We start from the raw sequence: 22,443 nt of genomic DNA on the forward strand, positions 1-22,443 counted from the left end.
CCACTGCAATATAATAGTGTAGCTGGCCATTAAATGCATCAGAAGCGTGCCTGGTTCTTACCTAATATGATAGATATAACCATTTCCATAGTTAATGTTGATCCACTCTTGGATTTTCCACTCATGTTCTATATAAGTTTGCCAGTTTGTTGCTTCAGTGACTATGCCAGAGACACCTCCAGCTAAGTTACAGGTCTAGCACCATACAGCTGAATACACCTGCCACAATTTTATCAATTGCCATTGATTACGCCTCTGCAACTTTACTCCTTTGTACTTCCATTCACCTACCATATTTACTCTCTCCTTGCTATTCCATGATTGAAGACAGAAAACTTCTCCAGCATATAAGGATACACAAATGTCTGAACATCTGCACTTTGCATGCTTAGATTTCTCTAGCCTTACCGTAGCTCTTATTGTGGATCACCTCTTAGCATTTTCCCCACACGTTTTCTTCCTATTGTGCTTCCTGACTTGCCAATGACTACGCCAAAGAATCCGTTCAATAAATGGTTAGCCGTTCCCCATTGCAACAAAACCAGGTTCTTTCTCTGCACTTTCAACAAAACAAAAATCCATGCTGCAACAATGGTTGAAACCCCTGGAGAACAGAACATATGTTATATCAAAAAAAAAATTCCTTTCGACTTATCCAAAAATACTAAGCCATACAGGAGAGCCATCTTTATATTCCTTTGCCTCCATTACCCAATGGCTACAGAACATAATCAACCTTTCTCCTGAAGCTTTTACAGCTACTGGTATATTCATATCTTTCATCTTCTGTATTAGTTACTTCTACGTTTCCTTTGTGTTTCACGCTATAACCTTGTCTATAGATACAGCCATCACTTTCTTTGAAAACGTACCAATAGGGCGACCATGGTGTTTTGTTCTTTTCTGTTCGGATAAAACCAAACAGGTTGGTTAAACAAAAAAAAAATCTTCTTTTTTTCTTATTTGTTTCTCACATACTATTTTTTACTTGCCCGTTTTTCCCTTCTATAGAAAATCTCTACTGATCTATTTGAATCAATTGGACTCCAAGATGGCATAACAATTACGGTATACCATGGCCTTCGCTCCTGGGACATTAAAATCAAGGACGGATATTTTGAAGAAGGTTGGGAATTGTATTGTACAACTAATTTAATTCGCGAGAATGACATGGTCTTCTTCAGAATCAAAGGAATTTTATCCTACGATTCCATGGCTTTCTGCACTTCCCGATCACATATTCTCATGCCATGGCTTTCTGCATTTCCCGATCACATATTCTCATGCCATGGACACTTCCTTTGCCTATGTTTCCAAGCATTGCACCCAATGTTGAAGCATCTGGTTTCTTGTTCAACCAGCAGGCCTATTTATGTACTATCACTTCCTCTATAAATCAGTTTCTGCAGCATGATTGGTCATCATTTGTTTCTTTCTATCAGTTTTATACCAGTTGCTCACAACACAAGCTGGTAAGTGCTTTCCTTTATACAATTTTGTTCACAAATGTATTCTTCAGTTGTCTAACAAAAATTTTTTTTTTCCTTTTAAAATAGACCCTACCACGATACGCCGACCTTCGATTGCATGAAGGCACAACACCAACCGTAATTCTTACAAGCGGCTATAAAGCATATTACATTGGCATGAAACACCGATCCTTCGACAGGAATTGGGCCACTTTTGCAGCCGAACATGCTCTTTGCCCGGGAGACGTATTACTTTTTATTCCACAATCAGTAACCTCTTTTGGTGTTATTGTATTCAATGAAGCTGGCATTGAAAGACAATATCCATGGCATTTTAATTTCACTATTCCTCTAACTTAGCCTGTATTAGGTTGATGAATATTACACTAATCTTTGAGAACAATTTGTAGTTGATGAGTACTAGAACTATGCTCTATTCCACTCCCTATTATGTATCTTGCTCTATTCTTAAGATCTTTCTTTGTATGAAAATTATTTCAATTGTATATCATATTCTGTTTAGTTGCTATCTTTCCTATATCTTATTCTTAAACTCAAAAAAAATTTTAACCATTGGTCTAACAAACCATATACTTTTCCAGTATTTAATTTCCGCGTTATATGCTCGTCTGGGCATCTTTTTTTTTTTATACCACCGTGCACCGCGCGGTTTATGTCTCCTAGTTCTTATATAATAGGTAGAAAAAATCTAGGGAATCCTTAAACTATTGCTGTTGTTTACTTTTGGCCCCTAATCTAAATTTTGTTTCCAATTGGCCATTGAACAATTAAAATTGCACACTTTAAGGACTTCCGGTGACTTTAGACATATATTTGGCCGGATTTAAAAGGCATTTTTATCCATTTGTAATTGAAGTTTTGGAACCAGCATCAAAAACTCTAAAAAGAGGTAACCCTTCAATTTCTTAAGCACACTATTAGATTTTTCTTTACAAATCCTCTGAAAATTGAGTTTTACTCAAAAGATTTTGACAATGACATTTTTAAATAATCGGAAAAAACACCACATGCAAGGCATGGTGCAAAGTTTTTTTCTTATGGGTAAAACTCGATTTTTAGAGGAATTATGAAGAAAAATCTAATGATGTGCTTAAAAAATTGAAAGGTTACCTTTCTTTAAGGTTTCCGATGCTAGTCTCGATGCTTCAATTATGAATGGACAAAAATACCCTTTAAATTCGGCCAAATTTATGTCTAAAGTCAGCGGAAGTCCTCAAAGTGTGCAGTTTTTATTGCTTAAGACCCAATTGAAAATAAAATTTAGATGAGAGATCAAAAGTAGACAACGACAATAGTTTAGGGGTTCTCCAGGTTTTTTAACCTTCTCTAAATAGTACCCGGAGAAAATATACCCAACAAGTATAGATAATTTCTTTTGCAGAAATTTGGCTAAATTCTTTCTTCGAAAAAAAAAGAGAAAACAAACCATCTGTGATTAGCAACCTCTAATAAACAGGGCCTAATCCGCAAAGCAAAATAAAACTTTTCATGATCCAAAATGAAATATCCTAGAAATTTTATCGGTTTTGCTACATAAGTGAAAGTAATTAAATTGCCCAATCTTGTATAAGGAATGTGGAACGTGGCATCCACACTGCAGCATGTCCACTGCACATAAATATTGGGGAGCTTAATTAGGATTGCTTCAAGAATGATGTGTCTGTAAAACATGCTTAGATTTTGTAACAATTGAAATATACTAATGGACTAAATCTTGAAGAAAATTCAACAAATATAATAACTAAGAAAATTAATTGTGTAGCATGTTGCAGCAAAGAATATATGCATCCAAGCTTGTCAAATAAAAGTTTAGCATTGCCTTTTAATTTTTATTGAGTCCCCAAGATCACAGATTTTAAATCTTGATCCTTCTTTTAAAAAAGGAAATTACTTTTCTCATTATTCTCATTTCTCTCTATCCATGCAAAGCTTTGGTCCAAGTCATGAAATACTATATGAAAAGTACTAGTGTACTATCGTAGCTTGGATCAATGCCCACAGGTAGGGCTGCAAACGAATCGAACTCGCGAGCGGCTCGAGTCAAGCTCGAGTCGAGTTCGAGCAGGCTCGACTAGACCTGTCAACGGGTCGGGTCTAGATCCGGATCCGTGAAATTATTATGGGTATGGGTAGGGATTTAATTCCGTTTCCCGGATCCGGATCCGGATCCGTTTTGTCAAACAAAAAAACGGGTCGGATACGGAATATAGTATTCCGACCCGTATTAGACCCGGATCCGGATATAAATGAATTAATAATTTAAAAAATATATATTTATCAATATAATTTGATTAGGGTGATGTATTTTAATAAAGTTAATTTGATTTTTTTTCTTATTTGGTTTTTTCTTTGCATTAGTTAGAAATTAGTTTACAAATATATTTTTTTCTCATTTTTATTAGAAATTATAAATTTTGGTAAATTTGTTCGGGTAGACCCGGATCCGGATCCGGGACCCGCCGGATCCGGATCCGGAACATAGAATAAAAGACCCGTCGGGTAAACGGGTCGGATCCGGATCCGGCATAGTAATTCGGGTCCGGGTCCGGAATAATGAATTCCGGCCCGGACCCGGCCCGTTGACACCCTTAGGCTCGACTTAAACTCGAGTTTGAATTCGAGTTCAGAATATTAAACTCGTTAGGCTCGCGAGTTTGAGTATATATATATATATATATTATTTTTATTTAATAATAAAATTACGTATATTATATATATATTTTTATTTTCATAATAAAATTACGTATATATCATTAATATTTTATTATTTATTAAGAAAAAATATTATTTTATTTATTTTTTAAAAAATAAAAATAATTATTTTTTATTTTTTTCGAATTCGAGCTCGGCTCGACTTGATTCGAGTCGAGTTCGAGTTTGAAAATTGCCAACTCGTTGAGTTCGAGTTTGGTAAAATTTAGTCAAGATTCGATTAGCTCAAAACTCGATTCGAGTCGACTCGTTTGCAGCCCTGCCCACAGGCCTTTGAGTAACTGAAAAAGGCACCATGGAACCATGAACCAACCGTCCTTTTACAGTTGACATGTTTCTACCAGAACTTATCTCAAAATCCACAACAGTTCACAGGAGATTCCATTTATATTCTTACTCAATTTCTAGTTTCAGTACATTGGCTGCCTCAATTTTTCACTCATACTGCCAACAAATTCTTCCCAAACCCATCTTCGCCAACCCGCCAGAGGACCCGATTCAGACACCCTTTTCTCCATTGAACCAATACAAGAAAAGCCAAGAAGAAGCTCTGCCATCCCATTCAAGAAAAAGCCCTTCATTTGACGAGATACCCTCTTGTTTTTCGCCTGTAGTTCCTGAAAAACGTGATTTTTTGATCAAGAAATACCAATATTCATGCTCCCAATTTGATGCTGAACAGCTTCATTTAGATGTAATAAAAAATGGGTTGCACAAAGATTTGTTCTTGTGTAACACCCTTATTAGTGTGTACGGTAGAGTTGGGGATATGGTTGCTGCATATCATTTGTTTGCTGAAATGTCGGAAAGAAATTCAGTTACTTGGGCTTGCCTGGTTTCTGGTTGCAACCAGAATGATATGTTTGAGGATGCGTGCCACATTTTCCGAGAAATGCTGGTCTCGGGGCTTTTCCCAAATCACTATGCTGTTGGTAGTGCTTTGAGAGCTTGTCAGGCCTTACGGGCCTCTGGTTTAAGGTTCGGTATGCAAATTCACGGTTTAATTTCAAAAACGCCATATTCATGTGATGTTCTTGTGTGCAATGTATTGATTTCGATGTATGGGAGTTGTATGAGTTCTTATGAGTATGCCTGGCAAGTTTTTTATGGTATAAAATTTAGGAACTTGATCTCTTGGAACTCCATTATTTCAGTCTATTCTCAAAGAGAAGATGCTGTTTCAGCTTTCAAGCTCTTTTCTGGTTTGCAGAAAGAGGGTTCAGTATTTAGTTTCAGACCCACTCAGTATACTTTTGGGAGCTTAATTACTGCAGCCTCCTGTTCTTGTGTGTTTGTTCTTGAGCAGACTCTTGCTGCAGTCGAGAAGACTGGATATGTGCAAGACCTCTATGTTGGTAGTGCATTGGTTAGTGGGTTTTCAAGGTTTGGTATGCTTGATACTGCTAATAAAATCTTTGAACAGATGGGCACAAGGAATGCAGCGACCCTCAATGGACTAATGATTGGATTGGTAAGGCTAGGTCAAGGTGAACAGGCAGTTAAGGTTTTTATGGAAACAAGAAATTTAGTTAGAATCACTTCTGATTCCTTGCTGGTTCTGTTGAGCAGTTTTCCTGAATTTTCATCATTCGATGTAGGACGAAGGAAAGGCAGGGAGCTACATGCAAATGTTATTCGGACTGGCTTAGATTATTCCCAGGTTTCTGTTGGAAATGGGTTGATTAATATGTATGCCAAATGTGATGCAATTGAAGATGCTTTTTCTGTTTTCAGACTCATGGTAGATAGAGATTCAGTATCATGGAATTCTATAATATCAGGTCTAGATCAAAATGAGTGCTTTGAAGATGCACTTATAATATTTCATAGAATGAAGAGTACTGGACTGGTGCCTTCAAACTTTACTATCATAAGCGTATTGAGTTCATGTGGAAAATTAGGTTGGATCGCAATGGGAGGACAACTACATAGTGAAGGACTTAAGCTGGGACTTGATTTTGATGTTTCAGTATCAAATGCTCTTCTTTCACTATATGCCAATTGTGGATTTATTGCTACATGCAGGAAGTTATTCTCGTTGATGACTGAATACGATCAAGTTTCATGGAATTCTATTATTGGGGCCCTTAGTGGTTCCGACATATATGGTCATGACGCCATAGGGTATTTCAAAGAAATGATGCAATCTGGATGGAAGCTTAATAAAGTCACCTTTATAAATGTTCTTGAAGCACTAGTGTCTCCTTCTCTTCTTGAGCTTGCTCACCAAGTTCATTCTCTTGTGCTAAAGTATGGTGCTATGAATGATAGTTCAATTGAGAATGCACTTCTCTCTTGCTATGGAAAGTGTGGAGCAATAAATTTATGTGAAAATATATTCTCAAGAATGCTGGGGAGGAGAGATGAAGTCAGTTGGAACTGCATGATTTCAGGTTACATACACAATGAGCTCTTGTCCAAGGCCATGAATCTGGTCTGGCTTATGTTGCAGAATGGCCAAAGACTAGACAGTTTCACCTTTGCCTCTGTTCTTAGTGCCTGTGCTTCAGTTGCTACATTAGAGCGTGGTATGGAAGTTCATGCTTGTGCAGTTAGATCTTGTTTGGAATCTGATGTTGTTATTGGTAGTGCACTTGTTGACATGTATACTAAATGTGGAAGAATTGATTATGCTTCACGATTCTTTGAGTTAATGCCCGTGAGGAATGTCTATTCTTGGAATTCTATGATATCTGGCTATGCTCGGCATGGTTGTGGACACAAAGCTCTAGATCTTTTTTCAAGAATGAAAATGCAAGGTCAATCACCAGATCATGTCACCTTTGTTGGTGTCTTATCTGCATGTAGCCATGTGGGGTTGGTTGAGAAAGGTTTTTATCATTTTGAGTCAATGAGCAACTTATACGGCTTAATTCCTCAAATGGAGCACTACTCTTGCATTGTGGACCTACTTGGACGAGCAGGCAAGCTTGAAAATATAGAGGACTTCATTAATAGGATGCCTATGATGCCTAATAATTTAATTTGGAGAACTGTTTTAGGGGCCTGCAGTCGAGCAAATGGTCGCAGGAGAGATCTAGGCAACAAGGCAGCTCAAATGCTCATGGAGTTGGAACCTCAAAATGCAGCAAATTATGTACTTCTTGCTAACATGCATGCCTCAGGCGGAAGGTGGGCAGATGTTGCAGAGGCTAGACATGCAATGAGAGAAGCAGCTGTAAGGAAGGAAGCTGGATGCAGCTGGGTCACCATGAAAGATGGTGTTCACGTTTTTGTTTCTGGAGACAAATCACACCCTGATAAAGATGCTATATATGCAAAGCTTAAGGAACTACACTTGAAAATAAAGGATGCTGGATATGTGCCAGAGTTGAAATTTGCCATGTATGACCTTGAACAGGAGAACAAGGAAGAGCTGCTGAGCTACCATAGTGAGAGGCTAGCAGTCGCTTTCATTCTCACTCGCAAATCGGAGTTGCCCATAAGGATTATGAAGAATCTTCGGATATGCGGGGACTGTCACTCTGCCTTTAAATACATATCAGAAATAGTGGGTAGACAAATTATTTTAAGAGATTCTAATAGATTCCACCATTTTGTTGGTGGTAAGTGTTCATGCAATGATTATTGGTGATTTGTATCTGGATTGCATTGTCAAGGGACCACAGATTGCCTCTTTGTACTCCAATGTTGATTTCTGCTCAATACAGAAAACTGTGATTGCTGACAAGGTTTTGTATTTAGCACAGTATTAATTTTGTGTATCAGATGTATGTGACTAAGTATAACTTGGATCTGTCCTCTTCTTTTCGTTCATCTATCATATGGCTGTAAATTATATCCTAGTAGTTGTCTATTGGGGTAAAATGCATTTTCCCCCCAAACATTAGTCACATGTCATTTTGCCCTTATGAACCATCATTTTTATGATTTTCTTTTTAATAAATTACTCAGATAATATAATTTTTATGTTATTGCTTTTTTTTTTTTGGCTGTGGGATGAATTAGTCAACATGCTATCTGTTTTCTCAGTCTCTGCCTGATTGTTTGATCTACAAGTTTAAGGTACATTTATCTAACTTGCTTGAGTGGAAATGCTGTTTATTGTGCTGGATAAAACTCTTTTTGTTGTGCTTTTGTACATCCTCTTTCATAGACTCTTGATTTATACTTTCCCTTTTATAGACTATATTTGACAGCATCTGTTGTATGATTGCAAATAATTTTGGTGAGATCGTCCTGTTTCTAATTGATAAACTTGCTTCTTTGAAAGATTATAATTAACTCAACTTTACAGACTTTCATCTAGGGTTATATGTCTTATCAGTAAGAGTCTCATGCTGAGGAGGTCCAGTTGAATTGCCAATTGTTGCAATCCCCGTACTTCCAAACCTTGAAGAGTGGGATTAATGCCAAGTTTTGGTGCATGAATTAATAAGGGCACCCACATAAAGAATATGATAGATCTTCTGTCCATTTCATTCTTCTTTTTTGTTGTTTATGAACCCTAGAGGTATTTTCAATTTGTCAAATATCAGAACATGAGTATGGAAACTGATATTTGATAATGTAGAAGTCTACAGAAAGGATTTTAGGGGTACATTCTCTTTGTAAATTAGTGGGCTTAATGATGCTGCATTTATGATAAAATGAACTTGCAGCTGAAAAGGGGCATAAACCTCTCTTCATTATGGAAGCGTATAATTACCCGAGTGTACCTCTGTAGTTAACACTCACTAGGGATGAGAGAATGATAAACCTGGAGTACTATTGTCCATATAAGTTCTCAAATAATGTAATTTTGCTTGAAGTTGTATTAGCATGATTGAGTTATTAGCCAGAGGTAACTTAGGATTTTTGACAGATATTTTGATGCATTTAGTGTGTTTTGGGCATCCATAATGCCAGTACCTGTTGGTAACCATTGAAAAGTATTGCATTGTGTATGCTAACAAATATGTGACTGGAATTTATAGTGCTTCGTCCCAGTCCTTTTGTAGCCATTTTCAAATCTCCTTGTCATCTGTTACTACTTCAGCAACCATCAGTATCACTACCACATGAGATTTTTGGTCCCCCTTAATTTATCTGGTATTTAATGCACTTGAAGCTACCTTTGCAGGACTTCCAAGGCCACTGTAAGAACAAAATTGCTGTAGGCTTCTTTATGAAGTGGTGGTCTTCTGTGTGGTGGAGCTTGTAGCATGGTTAAAGGGATACAAATTACAACTGATAATAAAGATGGAGGACTGCTCTGTTGGTCAATGTGCAAGTTTTCTGGATATCTGTTAGCAGCTGTTATTCGTATGAGTTACTTCTACCTCCTAACAGTAAATAAATGCCTGACATTTGATGCAAATCTTTGTAATATCTCATTCATTGCCTTCTGCTATTTTGCTGGATCTCTGTAAGGCAGATGACAGTTGAACCATAGAGGAGTAGAGGGGAAGGCAATTTCAAACATGATCTCTGCACTGATGAAATAATACCAATGTGCTTTTCTCTGCCAAGATATTTAAATAGTTCCCTGCTTTATATCAGTCTTTACAATAACCCAGTCCAAGAGCACTACCGCAATTCAAAAAATGTGATACTATTTTCCTAATTCCAGCTGAGCTAAAGAAAAAGCTAAAAGAAGGCAAATTTTACATTTGATTTCTCATCACTCACCACCAAAAAAAAAAAAAAAATTAATGAATAATTGAAACAAATGGTAACTAAATTAGTATACCTCCAGTGGCTGCTCTAACTGCTCTCAGTCAACAGTAAAGAAATGTGTAGATAAGACAAGAAAACTCTTAATCTGTTTGCTGCAATAGAAAATGGAAATCAGATCTTTGGCGAAGGAGCAAAGGTGGATCCAAATCAGATAGCCTCATATCATGGAAGGATTGTGATATCTCTTCAACGGAGAAAGGTATGCTGTGAATTGTCAAATCAGTTAGTCACGACTTTGTGGCAATACTTTAGCATCTGGTGGCTGTACAGAGTGTATTTGTTACCTTGAATCTACATCAAGCAAGAAAATATTGTTTGACATTGTTGAATCTTCCACTGTTAATGCTCTCATCTTGCCAATTACCTGAGATTCCAGAGACTATTCGTGAATTCCAAGCTCCATTATTATATTGCTGGTGGCGTCTCATATTAAATTTGAGTAGACATGATTTCTCGCACATTCAATGTTGTGATGTTAAAGAATTTAGTTCACTATCTAAAGGACCTGATTAATGTAGTTTGATCACGTTAGATTTATTGCCCAAATTCTAATTTAAAGGCAGAATACATAATTGAGTCTAAAAAATGCTGTTACTTTAATTCTAATTTAATGCCTAGTGGCATCATTTACTGCAGATTTTGTCTGAGTCTGAATGATGTAGTTAAATAACTTTCTGGAAGAACTAGTAGAAACCCTCATGTCAATGAATAATATAAGGAGAGTCCTTACTTCTGGAGACAAGCCATGTGTTCCATATTTGTCATCCCAGAACATTGTCCCGATGCGATATATTTGCGCAATGCTCAACATCTGATTAGTAGGAAATAATAGAGATTGAACAATAAGGTCAGAGTTCATTTGGTGCACATCTTGGATATACTAATTCTTTTTATCTCAGACTAAAAACTGGAAAGTCACAATTGAATGGAACTTTTATACTCTACTTGTTTATGTTCATAGTTATATATTGGATGCACATAATCGATTACCGGACATATTTCGTTCGTCATGTCCTCCAAGGACTTTTGACCCTTTTGATGTGAAACCTGCAAAGTTGAAGCAATTTTAGTTTAATAATTAATCTTAAGTACATGCCATACCAGTCTGAGATTTGCACCTTTTGTGTACTACACACAGACAAAAATATTTTGAACTGTAATAAAAACACCTTACCAAGAACCCCACTGCTTGCCTTACGTGCTGAAGTTCATCCCAAGATGATCCAGTGAACTGTAGAATAACAAGCAGTTATGTTTTGCGTTCTGTTTCCTTGAATGGTAACCAATAAATGGTTTTTCATTTATCAATTACCTTTTCTGTTGCTTTAATACACCAATTTTCCAGCTCTTGCAAACCTGCCTTCACAAATTCCCCATTGCTGAATGAGCAACACTCACGACGGAGCAATAAACTGCGTAAAAATTGGCATGCCTTAATTGTTGAAACTTAAAGTAACTTAATAAACTGGCGCTTTTTGCAATTTTAATGTCATCTGTCTCTGTTGTAAGATTATAAGGAGGCTGCATACCTGTTGAGGAGCTGAACATTGATGAAGGAAAAGACCTGATTGAAAATCTTCCTTATAAGAACAGAAGGGACCTGAAAAGAAAGAATGGCTCATGAATTCTGGGAAATAGTCTGTTGTCACATGAACCAAGGCAAATCCATGGAAATTATAGTTCAGCCTACATTGTTTTCAGAGAGTATGCTTAAGGTATGATCCAAGTTATTGATGATATTTTGCCAGTGTACATTGGATGCCTGTTGTTTTGCAATGTAATTGGAATGGATAGTTTTAGACGACCCTCTCAGCACTCTGGTCCTTGCAGATCTTGGTGCCTGTTATTGCATTTAAAGATTTTGTTAGAAACTGTTTAACTGTTTTTAAACCATACAGTTGTTTCCTTGTAAATGTGCTTACTTGTATACATAAGTTGAGGAAAGGACCAATGTCTTTCTTTAAGTTGTCACGGATCATGCCATATATTTTTTCAACACATGCAGTAAGATGTTGCTTAAACAACAGGGCCGGGTATTTAGCTTCTATTCTAGATCGCATATTTGAGTTTCCTTCCATTCCGCTGTAACCGCTTGAAGTTTCTGTCCTTATTGAAGGTTCACGAAAACCCTGAAAATCAATCCAATCATTGTAGGAGCTTGACTTGAAAATTTGTTAGTAAATTCAATTGTGGGAAACCTACCTGTGCCATTCTTCTGAAGAAAGTGCTGGGCGGACTCCTGTTACGATGAGATACTATATTCGGTGTATTACTTGCTTTAATTGTATGTTGCACCAGAAGCAAAAGAGTTGAAGTGGTTGACAACCAATATGCTAGAACTTTAGAGTTGTCCTGATCCTGCATGGACATGTAGTTTACAGTAGTTGTTTTATGAATTCTAGTGTTGAACATATATTATGGATGAATTTTTTGCTGGTAAATGTGCGACACACATTAAAGTATGTTGTAGTCATACCTAACATTTTACATAATTGAAGAGTCTTACCTCTATTGATGATCGGATAGTATGAATAATCCTGTCAAATATTGTTGTCTTGTCTGCTTCGAAGGATCTCCAGTGAAGTAGTGCTTTGTACACAATGCAGGCAGCAACTGGTCTGCTTTCGCTAAATCTCTTATCTTCCATGAGACATTTGATCAGGATATCATGGTTTTCCTGATTGCATGGAAACAGAAGAGGTTTCTGAGATGTTGAATAAATGTCTTGACAATCCACTGAATCATACCAGCCGATGTCTCTGAGAAACAGGCATGGTTTTTGGCTATTACCTGCTGCTTGTCTGTGAGGGATCTTTGTTTAGTCAGGAAGGGAACAACATTGCTGGAATCCTGAAAATGAAATTTTTGGGTTATTTCAAGAAAGGAGTATAGTCTTAATCAAATGTCATATCTTTTTTGGGAAAATTGTGCAGGGAGCTTGATATACCTTGGCTAATTGTTGTTCAGGCATTTTCCTTTCGTGATCTTTCTCTGTTTGAGGTCCATTACTAATCTGCAATCCATTGTCCAAACTCTGCATGTCCAAAGAGGAGCAGTTAATGCTGCAGAAAATTACCATGTTATAAATAGTGCAATCAGCCGGAGTACCTTTACTGTGGAACATTCCCTATCAGAAATTGATGTTGGCTCCACCACAACATTTTGGCTGCGAAGGGTTTCGTTTTCTGACTCCAAGTCACTGATCGTTCTCTTGAGTCTGGAAAAGAATGAGAAATCTTTTAGATTTTCTATTGTGAATATTGTTAAGAAAAAGGTTTTTTATGACAACTGAGATAAATGTTGCGAATTGAAGGAAAATTTAGTACAAAATCATTTTGCCACTATACTGTCAAAGAAAGGTACATGTTTGCAGCTTTACTGCAATGAAAGAGGCTATTTCTGTGTATTGAAGCTGTGTAAACAATAAAGCAGCCTTACTGTTGTGCATTGGTCTAGCCGTAGTTAAAGCTCTAGAGCTGTATTATTAGAAACTCATTTTGACTGAACATATCTCCACATTATGCACCAAGAAACCTAGGAATGGGTATAAGAACTTAAAATCTCATATTCAATTTGGATAACACCTCCATTATTGCTTTGATTCAATAATATAATTAGCTGATTCAAGGAAAATGGGCTAAATGTTAATCATATCTTTTGCTGCTGTGAGCCTCTTCCGTTGAACAAATAGAAGTGGGTAAGTATTAATTAACTTTTTTCATCTGTAACTTAATGAAATAAATTTCACAATACAGGGAGTCTCCAAGTTTCAAACTCAACCCATAATATTTTCTTTTATTGAATATTGTAACGATTATTGTGTTTGTCATGATGCTAGTTTTGTGATATAATATGTGGAATAGTGAGAAAGCAAATTATGTTGAACTTCGTAAACTGAAATGGATATGCACACTCTTACATTTCCATTTCTTCAATAAATTCCTCAGTAGCTGGTGCAGCTAAAGCCTGTTGGCGGATAACCTGATTCTCGGATTCAAGGTTTGATAAGTTGAGCTCTAGTCTGAGATTGAAAATTTACCTGAAATTGTCAGAAGAAAACCCAAAAACTTTGGAGATGTTGATGTATGCCAATGTATGCTATTCTATTACCTTCCAATTGTCTCTTGAAGTTGCAAAACCCTGAGTTGTGACTCCTCTGCCTCTCTAAGTCTGGCTTGGCTCTCTTTCTGCACTTCAGAGTATGTCTGCTCAAATTCTGCTACCCTTTTGTTTAATTCTGCTATCTCTTCCTGCATGTGAAAACTCTCTTTGTCAAGGATAACATGCCCAGCAACTATATTTGTTGCACTGCAATCACGTAGGAATATCTTTATAGGAGACACTAATCAAACTGCATTTTTGTTAACTCTGTATTATAATTAAATTCCTCTATTCCAAGATGCAGGAAATTTTTGTGTTTTATAAGAATTCATAGTGATATGTATTGCTTGTTTTACCTGAAGTTCCTTATTTTGGTCTGTCAACACCTCTACCTTGCTGTTGTCCACAACTGGTACCTCTTTGATGACTGGTGGGGCTTGCTCAATTGCTATTTTTGCTGCTTCTTTTTCACGTATGATTGCCGCATGTGCTTCATCTAGTTGTGCTTGCATTTCCTGCAATGTATTTTGTAATTTGGTAATCTCTAGCCCCTTGGCTTCTTCGAGATCAATCTGCAAAGATGCCAAGCAAATTTTATGATAGTATGCACATTAAGAAACTAGTGTGACTGAAGTACAAATTTATTCATAGTCACATGGTCTACGGGCTACAGTTTCTGAAGTACCTTTTAATTCTGGTTAAACATATTAGTTCAGATCTTTATAGATTAAACAAGATTATCAGGTTCATACCCTCAAGTGCTTTTCGAATTCTAATCTCCATGTCAGCTCTTCTACACGTTTTTCTAGCTTGTCCTTTGCTTCTTTTAGTGCTCCTGTTTCCCTTGCAGCCTGCATTTGTGGAATTTCAGTTGATTATTGATCAACTATGTGAGAATCGGTGACTGCAGAATATTTTGGTAATATTTTTGTTAGCTGATATATTATACAAAACCGAGAAGAATATGCTTACCATTCTCAGTTTCCGAAGCTCCTTCCTTGCTATTCTAGCTCTCCAGAGGCATTGAAGAGTGAGAGTTGCTTTCTTTTGCTGATTATAGGCAGTAACTGCATGGAATCTTCGCCATTGTATCTACAAATGATAATGATGAACAGAATTGTGAAAGACAGTGTCAAGACATTGTTTTCCATCTTCTTCACTTTCATGATCTAATGATAATCTAAGTTATTTTGTTGTAGCTCATGAATATCATGCATCCCTCTCTGAAATTTTTGTAAATTTTAATAGACATTACAAATTCATGAAAGAAGACTGCGCAAGGGACATATTCTGTGGTGTGAAATTCAATTTGAAGAATTATGCAAAGAAAGTCAATTGCTAGATTCAATATGTCATCTTCCATCGTCAACACCCTTCTGACAAATTAATTTTTGTTAATATTGCTTTATTTTGCCCACAAGTTTGGTACCATTGGATGGCAATCTAATTGGTTCCTATGTGCCTGATGTTGACTCGTGTTGAATGATCAACATAATAGCAAATCGAAATATATTCATATGAATTGTTGTTTGTGACTCTAGCTTATCCTTTAAGCCGACAAAAAGTTTCACTCAAGAAATTTTAGCCAGTTTTACAGGAAAGCATGTCAGCTCAGAATGTGGTGCTTTTTGCAGTATGCTAATGTGTGATCAATATTGTCTTGAATAAATTATGATCACCTGAATAGCAGTAGCTGCTTTGTTTCGTCTCCTCTGTCTGTACTCATTTCGAGCTGCCATTGCTCGCATTCCTGTTTGAATGACTGTTACTGCTGCTTTTAGTGTTGTGTAAGATTTTCTTGCTGCACGAGCACGTTCATGTTTTTGTATGCGGATTGAAGCTGCTTCCTTCCTCATGAAATCATAAAGTCTACGTGCAATTTGTGCTGTATAAGTGGCATAAAGGATTATTACAATATGTGCATGTCCATATAGTATTGAATGTGCACAACGAACTGGTCTTGCATTTGTTTTTACTAATAAAAGAGAATGCCTTTGAACTAGTATGAAATTGCAATTACTCCTACTTTAAGAAACTGGAGTTGCTGAAAATTAAATCTGATGCATGATAAAAAAATGTATATGTCCTGCAGCAATATGATATGAAAAGAACAAGTGCATTATGGTATGAAATCCACCAGCATCATTTTACTGTTTTAAGTAATTTGATTAATGCAAAAAACTTGATACGGTCAGAACTTACAGAATTACCTCTTGATGTTGATGCATGCGTGAACAAGAATGGACTTCATGAAAATTCTTTAGACTTTTTTTAAAAAAATTTTTTTTCCTTACCCATCCAAATTATTTTTTCTCACCTCTCCAAAGTTTCTGGGTATCAATTGCTGCCTTTCGTAGAGTAATGAACTCCTTCCTGGTAAGGTGTGTCCGGATTTGCCTTTGGATTCGCCTTGCTGCAAGAGCCAGAATTTCAGCTCTTCGAGCATCCAGCTCAGCCATCTGCCCAGCTCTGAGAAATACCTTACTTTTGCCAATCTAAAAGATGGAGGATCATTTAGCTAGGATGCTATCTTAACCATGGAAGTCCCTTAATTTCATGAAAAGGTACTTCTTATTCTGCATTACAGTTATGCATGCTATTAGATTTGCTACCTGATAGCCCTTTAAGCCCATTCTGTCACAAATTGCAATACATGCTGATTTCTCCTCATATCTGCATTTTCAAAACATTAAACCCCTTTGAGATCCAGTAGGTAAATTATTAAGTGATCCCGAAGCTAAGCTAAATGGGATGGGTATGGTGCTCTGCCCAAGCCGATTGAACATTTGATTTTGGAAAATATTTCTTTTTCAGTGGATGGCTAGTATCCTTGGTGTTACGATGCTCAGGATTGGAGACCTCTTTTATTTGTATACGTGCATGTAAATCTGAAGAAGGTAGATTTTGATAATACATACCCATCTAGAACATCTGGAGCTAACATACCAAAGCGGTCAAGAAACTCGTCGAATGTTCTCTTTGTTGGATATCCTGCACAACTTATCCTAATTGCCTCTAAGACGCCCTGCCGCAAGATGCAGCCAGAGCATGTTGGTAGAACTAAATTAATCACCCACATTTAGGAAGAAACCTTTGTTATATATGTATTGGGAAAACATGCCAGCATGCACTTGAAAAGGAAACTTACCCCACATCTCAACTGGTTTAAGACATTGTAATTCTCGAATATCCCTGGCTTCAACACTGCATTAGGCTTTATGCATCTGATATAATGTGGCTCTGTTGTATTCAAGGTTTCCATTAAAGATTGTAGCTGTTGCTGGAAGTTTGAATGAGGAAGTAAAGGAACATTTTTAGAATCTGACAATTATATATCTAGATCCATATTTATGCAAATGATATTAAGCTTACCTTAAAGCGAGTACCGATGGAAGAAAACTTGGATTGCTTAGATGTTTCGTCTGGTAAAGAAGGAAAGAGATTTGCAACAAAAGGGCATTTTGAGGCAGCCAAAAGATCTTGATGTTCTGCAATAACATAATCCTTGTTTTTGTCTAAGAATTGATCTGCTTGGTATATAACCTGTTGGGCCAATGTTTCGAAGATAAGGAATGGTCTGGTAGATGACTGGATGATGGGAAATAAGAATGAGATTAACTCACATCACCAGCATAATGATTAATTGTGAAATCAGTTCGAGCTAGTTTTGGCTTGCTGAAGCGTTTGTGTGCTTTGTATGTCTGGTACATCTTCTGTGCAAATGTCTCATGAGTTGACTTGGGAAACATGCTGCAGAAGACATAAGCAATATATGTGTCAGCTGATTTTTTCCATTTTAATTTCCCTGTTATGAAGTTCTTTTTATCATCTCATAACTGCTGAAGGGATGCTGACTTGTAACAGGCAGCACTATTGCTCTCTGAGATTTTAATTTACCAAAAGAGGTTCATTTTGAATTAGATTAGTCATGAATCATTACCTAATCGCAACAAATCAGACAAAAGAATTTACTTACCAGGCTTCATCAAGAAGTGCAATTATGCCACCAGGTTTCTGTGCATTAAGGTCGAATGTTATCATCTGAAATGCCTTCTTGTATTCAGTTTAGGGCCAAGATGACATTACCTTCTCAATAAGATCCAGAACATCTTGATTGTCTACAAATTCTACATAACTCCAGTCAATTTCCTCCCTTGTGTATTCTTCTTGTTCCATCTTGAATACATGCTGTATACATGACATTTTCCATTTAATGTTACTTAAATCTACAAGAATGTGCTGAGAAGAAAAGTATTGGAGAAATCAATGAACTTTCATTCTGACCTGATTAAAATGCTGCTGCAACTTCTCATTTGTCAGGTTTATGCATAACTGCTCAAAACTACCACGTGAAGCACATAGCATGATGCTTTTGTTGAAATTAGTTACTATTATAAGAACACGTCACAAGTCAAGTAGCACGCACCTGTTGATTTTGAAGGTTTCAAAGCCATAAATATCAAGAACTCCTATTATGCTTTTTGCTTCAGGATCTTGCCCGATGGAGCTATTTATCTTGTCCACAATCCTACATGTTAGCCGTTAGATGTGCTTAATTTGCATAATTGAGCCCTATATTTAGGAAATATTAATTTGACAATGCACTTGACTCCTAGTTTCTTCTAGTACTACCGTTTGAACTGTAAATGTGCAATCATGTGAGAAAATTCTCATTTATTCAGATTTTAAATAAATGTGCAATCATGTTTTACAAATCTAAACATAGGGCAAAAAGAGGTGGAGATGTATCCCTTCAAATAAGCATAAGCTAATATAAGTTGTAATTTTGAACAGCAAAAGTTCCAATCCATAAAGGAACTATTTACCAATCAAACAATCTGGAGTATATGGTCTTTGCCAGAGCATCACGACTAGTGGCAGCTGCAGCTGGATCCAGTGGTTTGGTGATGTTTCCATCTGGAGTTACTATTACACGCTTGCAGAGCAAGTCTTCCAGTGCCTTCTCATTGCACCTGTAAGAAGTAAACTGACAAGAGTATAGGTTCGTGTTCAAATCTTGGAATGCCTAATCAAGGGTTGAGGTGATCAGAGTTCTGACATTAGTAACTCTGCAGCTGTCCGGAGATGATAGAGTGATTTCTCATCTTTCACTTTTGAAGAGTCAACATCCTTCCCTTTGATGAAGTCAATGTTCCCCAGATGAAGTATTGCAGCAACCACTCGGAATATAGCTTCCTACATTAGTAAGTATAGCAATGTCAAAGGAAATTAATACTGTGGCTGGTTTAACTTGCGGTCCTGCCCCCCCCCTCCCTGCCCCACTTCCATCTTCCCTCTTTATTCACCTGTTCGTCCTGGTTTATCCCAACAACATCCATGGCCTTCCTGGTTTCTAGATACTCTCTTGCATCATCTACATTTGCCACTTCATAACAATTTGTTTGGTTCAGATAATGGAATGTTCTTGGGTCTCCAAGTTTGTATTTCTTCACATCCTGCGTATATTTGAACAGTTAACTGGTTGAAGTATGTAGAACTTTTTAGAGTCAACAATAAATTTAATTTTGTGAGATCACCTCAGGAGGTGATGCACAAAGCATGTAAAAACAATGGTAATTCCTTTCTGGATCAGAAACTTGGCAAACACGTGATCTTTCAAGTAGGTATGTTCGAACTGCAGCCCCAGAGATCTTTCCATGCTTATCGAATTGGATTTCTACAAATTTACCAAAACGACTGGAACAGACACTCAGTCAATAAATCTCTTGTAAGTCCATCCATAACAAAATGGAAATTGAAAAGGAAAATTTGGAGATTGGCAGGGAGTTAAAAATAGTATTCCTATATTGTACCTTGAGTTGTTGTTTTTCACAGTTTTAGCGTTGCCAAATGCTTCCAAAACAGGGTTGGACTGACAAGGGGAAATGTGAGTTTACTGACTTGTTGTGAAGAATCTTGTAAGTGGCATTTAAGATTACTTACTTCAAGAACTTGTTGTTCAACTGTTCTTCCTTCAGTACCTGATCTACCACCCATGAAAGCAAGATATCTCATTAGCATTTTTGTTGTCTCAGTTTTTCCAGCTCCGCTTTCTCCACTTACCAAGATAGACTGGCTTCCCTGTTCATTTATCATTGATCTAATACATGGAGTTTGACATGTCAGCTATAGCATCTTGGGAGGATCTTTTTAGTGAAAATTAGTACACCATATTACTGAGATACCTGTAACAGGTATCTGCAACAGCAAAAAGATGGGGACTTAGCTCTCCAAAAGCAGCTCCTTTATACTGCTCCATCATGTTGACATCATACAAATGTGGAAGTCGTCGGAAAGGGTTCACAGCTATTAGAATGTTCCCAGTGTAAGTCTGCTCAAGCCAGGATCATGTAAAATTAGGAGTAGCTTTACGTGATTGTTTCACATAACTTTAGACGGTGTTTTGAGTAGAAATCTTCTTACATATATTTCATTTAGAGCATAACGGCATGCAAGGTTGCAGAGTACTCCAGGCTCATGGAGGTAAGCTAATTTGGTCATGTCATCGACCCCGGCTGGTGGTGCTTCAGTGTCCTTGGGGTATATGCTGGAAATGGGTGCAACTATCTGAAATTTGAAGGATGCAACATTTAGTTTATCTCATCTGATCAATTGATGGTTTCCATACAGTTTGATCTCTTTTGCCAAGAAAGTTGGGGAATATTGAAAATAACCTCACCTAAGCTGAACATAAAACATCTGTGATCAATTTCTAACTCTGGCTAGACATATTTCGTATTACATTACCATTAATAATCCGTACAAATTGTTATTGTAGATATAGCTAATATTTGGTTGATAGGTTGTTCCAAACAAGAAGTTCTCTTCTCGTACTTTTAGTTGGTCCGTGAGTTCTTTAAGCAATCTTTAGTGTACAAGCTAACCTTTAATAGGATACTCTATCATGCTTCTTAAATTCACATTTACTTTCAACCTTATCATACTGTGCCAGCTTATATTTCTTCTTTCTGTCATGAACAGGATGGCAATACAAGTATTAGCAGTTATAGGTATAGCAGGGGCAATGTTGGCTTACCGTCTTCTCACTTGTTGTGACTATGGTGGCATCGTTGCCCCTGATTTCTGTAACTTCTCCATCTATCCAGGCAACTTCAGGATCCTCAGCCCAGACATGGGATCCAACTATGATGTTTACAGGAGTTCCCTGGATCATCAAAGAGCACAAACTTGATCAGAATCCTTTTCCTGTGTTGAGAAGAACAGAACGAATGCAAAAATTGAAGTGCATAAAGTAATGGTCATCAAGAACAATCTTACCATTGCTCTTGAATTATATGATCATTGAATTCAGAATGACAATATGAAGGCTGTGATAAATTTTCTTGCCTTTGATGAATGTGTGAGAGCAGGGAGAAAGATATTTAGATGAATGGTGTTTCTAAGAAATGATGGCTTGGGGGTGGTGGAATGTAGAATTGAAAGCAGGAAAAAAAAAAAAGAATGTTCTCAAAGTAAATGAAAAGCAGAGGTAATGAAGGTGGTAGTAACACAAAAGCAAAAGGCAGAGCAGCCACCCTTCACCTCCCCTCCCCCACCTGCTGTCAACTTTTTGATCTCAGTCCACATAGGATGCTGACTTGGCAACACAAGAGCCCCATCACTATAGAACTGTGCTATTACTTTTTGGGCTGGCCAGTTGTGTGCATCAATTGCTTGAGCAATAAGGGTAGTTAAATTTCAAATAACCACAGTTGATGATGCAGGGAATAGTTGCTTGCCACTATTACTTTTAATTGCTTATTGCATCCCCTCTTCACAGTGGACCTAAAATTCTTGCTATTGGAGGCCAATGTGTTCCTAATTATGGTGTGCATTAGCATCCCAGTTGGCAGTACTAGCTCTGACAGCATAGGTACCTTATGCTTTAGTAGTCTTCTTCTTTTTTTTCCTTTTTTTTTTTTTAAATACTTTACTTGCTCCTAATCAATGCAATTTATAATTTCTCAAAACCAATGCCTCATTTAGTAAATTGACAGCCTAATAATGCCCACAATAGTTTCATGTCAACTAATGCAATTGTAACTTGTGATCACTTTGACATTCTTCTTTCATAGTTTTCTTGATTTTTTCTTCTTTTCAGTACGGTCAAGAAAATAAAGTATGTGACATACATGGTTAGTTAATATTGCACTAATGTCACACCAAATTACATCACGAAATGCTTCCACCATACTATATAATCGCTCGGATTAAGGATACTGTGTGTTTCAATTATGCACAAGAATGAAGAAACTTGAATCTAGATTCTTGTATGGCTGCAAGAATTTGGCAAAACTTGTGACACGTTTAGTACAAGAATTTGGTCCATCTTTGCTAGGCTGTCGGCATCAAGGGACTTTTCCTACGTCCCATGGTCAATGGTGGGGGAGAAAAAAGGGAAAGGAAAGGATCATATGGGGATCCTAGTTGCAAAGTCTGAACAGATTTCACCTTTCATATG

The 22,443-nt window shown here is 37.0% G+C and overlaps 2 protein-coding genes and 1 long non-coding RNA gene across 4 annotated transcripts; 2 read left to right on the plus strand and 1 right to left on the minus strand.

Moving 5' to 3' along the window:
- Positions 1 to 4,488: 4,488 nt before the first annotated feature.
- LOC113726981 (putative pentatricopeptide repeat-containing protein At5g09950) lies at positions 4,489 to 7,893 on the plus strand. Its single transcript, XM_027250908.2, has one exon. The coding sequence runs from the start codon at positions 4,534 to 4,536 to the stop codon at positions 7,795 to 7,797; it is 3,264 nt and encodes a 1,087-aa protein (XP_027106709.1). The 5' UTR covers positions 4,489 to 4,533; the 3' UTR covers positions 7,798 to 7,893.
- A 1,738-nt stretch (positions 7,894 to 9,631) lies between these two features.
- Positions 9,632 to 21,400, minus strand: LOC113726980 (myosin-12). The gene is made up of 40 exons (XM_072075489.1): positions 21,261 to 21,400; positions 21,019 to 21,147; positions 20,406 to 20,549; positions 20,168 to 20,313; positions 19,926 to 20,082; positions 19,796 to 19,854; positions 19,520 to 19,679; positions 19,289 to 19,438; positions 19,042 to 19,178; positions 18,809 to 18,955; positions 18,409 to 18,510; positions 18,267 to 18,324; positions 18,069 to 18,170; positions 17,959 to 17,996; positions 17,606 to 17,732; positions 17,355 to 17,525; positions 17,131 to 17,262; positions 16,901 to 17,007; positions 16,595 to 16,655; positions 16,300 to 16,477; positions 15,662 to 15,867; positions 14,955 to 15,074; positions 14,735 to 14,833; positions 14,339 to 14,554; positions 13,992 to 14,131; positions 13,801 to 13,902; positions 12,990 to 13,098; positions 12,829 to 12,915; positions 12,672 to 12,731; positions 12,388 to 12,558; positions 12,084 to 12,239; positions 11,804 to 12,010; positions 11,572 to 11,721; positions 11,411 to 11,481; positions 11,194 to 11,293; positions 11,056 to 11,112; positions 10,872 to 10,928; positions 10,612 to 10,692; positions 10,166 to 10,245; positions 9,632 to 10,085 (listed from the first exon to the last, which is right to left on the minus strand). Exons 1-40 carry the CDS (start codon positions 21,261 to 21,263, stop codon positions 9,962 to 9,964), a joined length of 4,701 nt encoding a protein of 1,566 aa, XP_071931590.1. The 5' UTR covers positions 21,264 to 21,400; the 3' UTR covers positions 9,632 to 9,961.
- Positions 11,285 to 21,234, plus strand: LOC140035260 (uncharacterized). 2 transcript variants are annotated; one of them, XR_011839262.1, is made up of 6 exons: positions 11,285 to 11,596; positions 12,488 to 16,546; positions 18,777 to 18,984; positions 19,058 to 19,900; positions 20,018 to 20,307; positions 20,964 to 21,234. It is a non-coding gene; the product is annotated as an uncharacterized lncRNA (long non-coding RNA). The 2 variants fall into 2 exon arrangements; XR_011839261.1 differs by having other exon boundaries at positions 19,058 to 20,307.
- Positions 21,401 to 22,443: the final 1,043 nt, after the last annotated feature.

Source organism: Coffea arabica, chromosome 2c (assembly GCF_036785885.1).
Source record: "Coffea arabica cultivar ET-39 chromosome 2c, Coffea Arabica ET-39 HiFi, whole genome shotgun sequence".
Lineage (NCBI taxonomy): Eukaryota > Viridiplantae > Streptophyta > Magnoliopsida > Gentianales > Rubiaceae > Coffea > Coffea arabica.

Excerpts from the sequence above, each read along its gene's own strand:
- LOC113726981 (XM_027250908.2), top strand. The coding sequence starts at position 4,534 with ATGTTTCTACCAGAACTTATCTCAAAATCCACAACAGTTCACAGGAGA.
- LOC113726980 (XM_072075489.1), bottom strand. Across the intron at positions 20,314-20,405 it reads ATGCTCTAAATGAAATATAT|ACTTACACTGGGAACATTCT; the intron begins GTAAGAAGATTT and ends TGGCTTGAGCAG. Across the intron at positions 19,680-19,795 it reads GTGAAAAACAACAACTCAAG|TCGTTTTGGTAAATTTGTAG; the intron begins GTACAATATAGG and ends TGTCTGTTCCAG.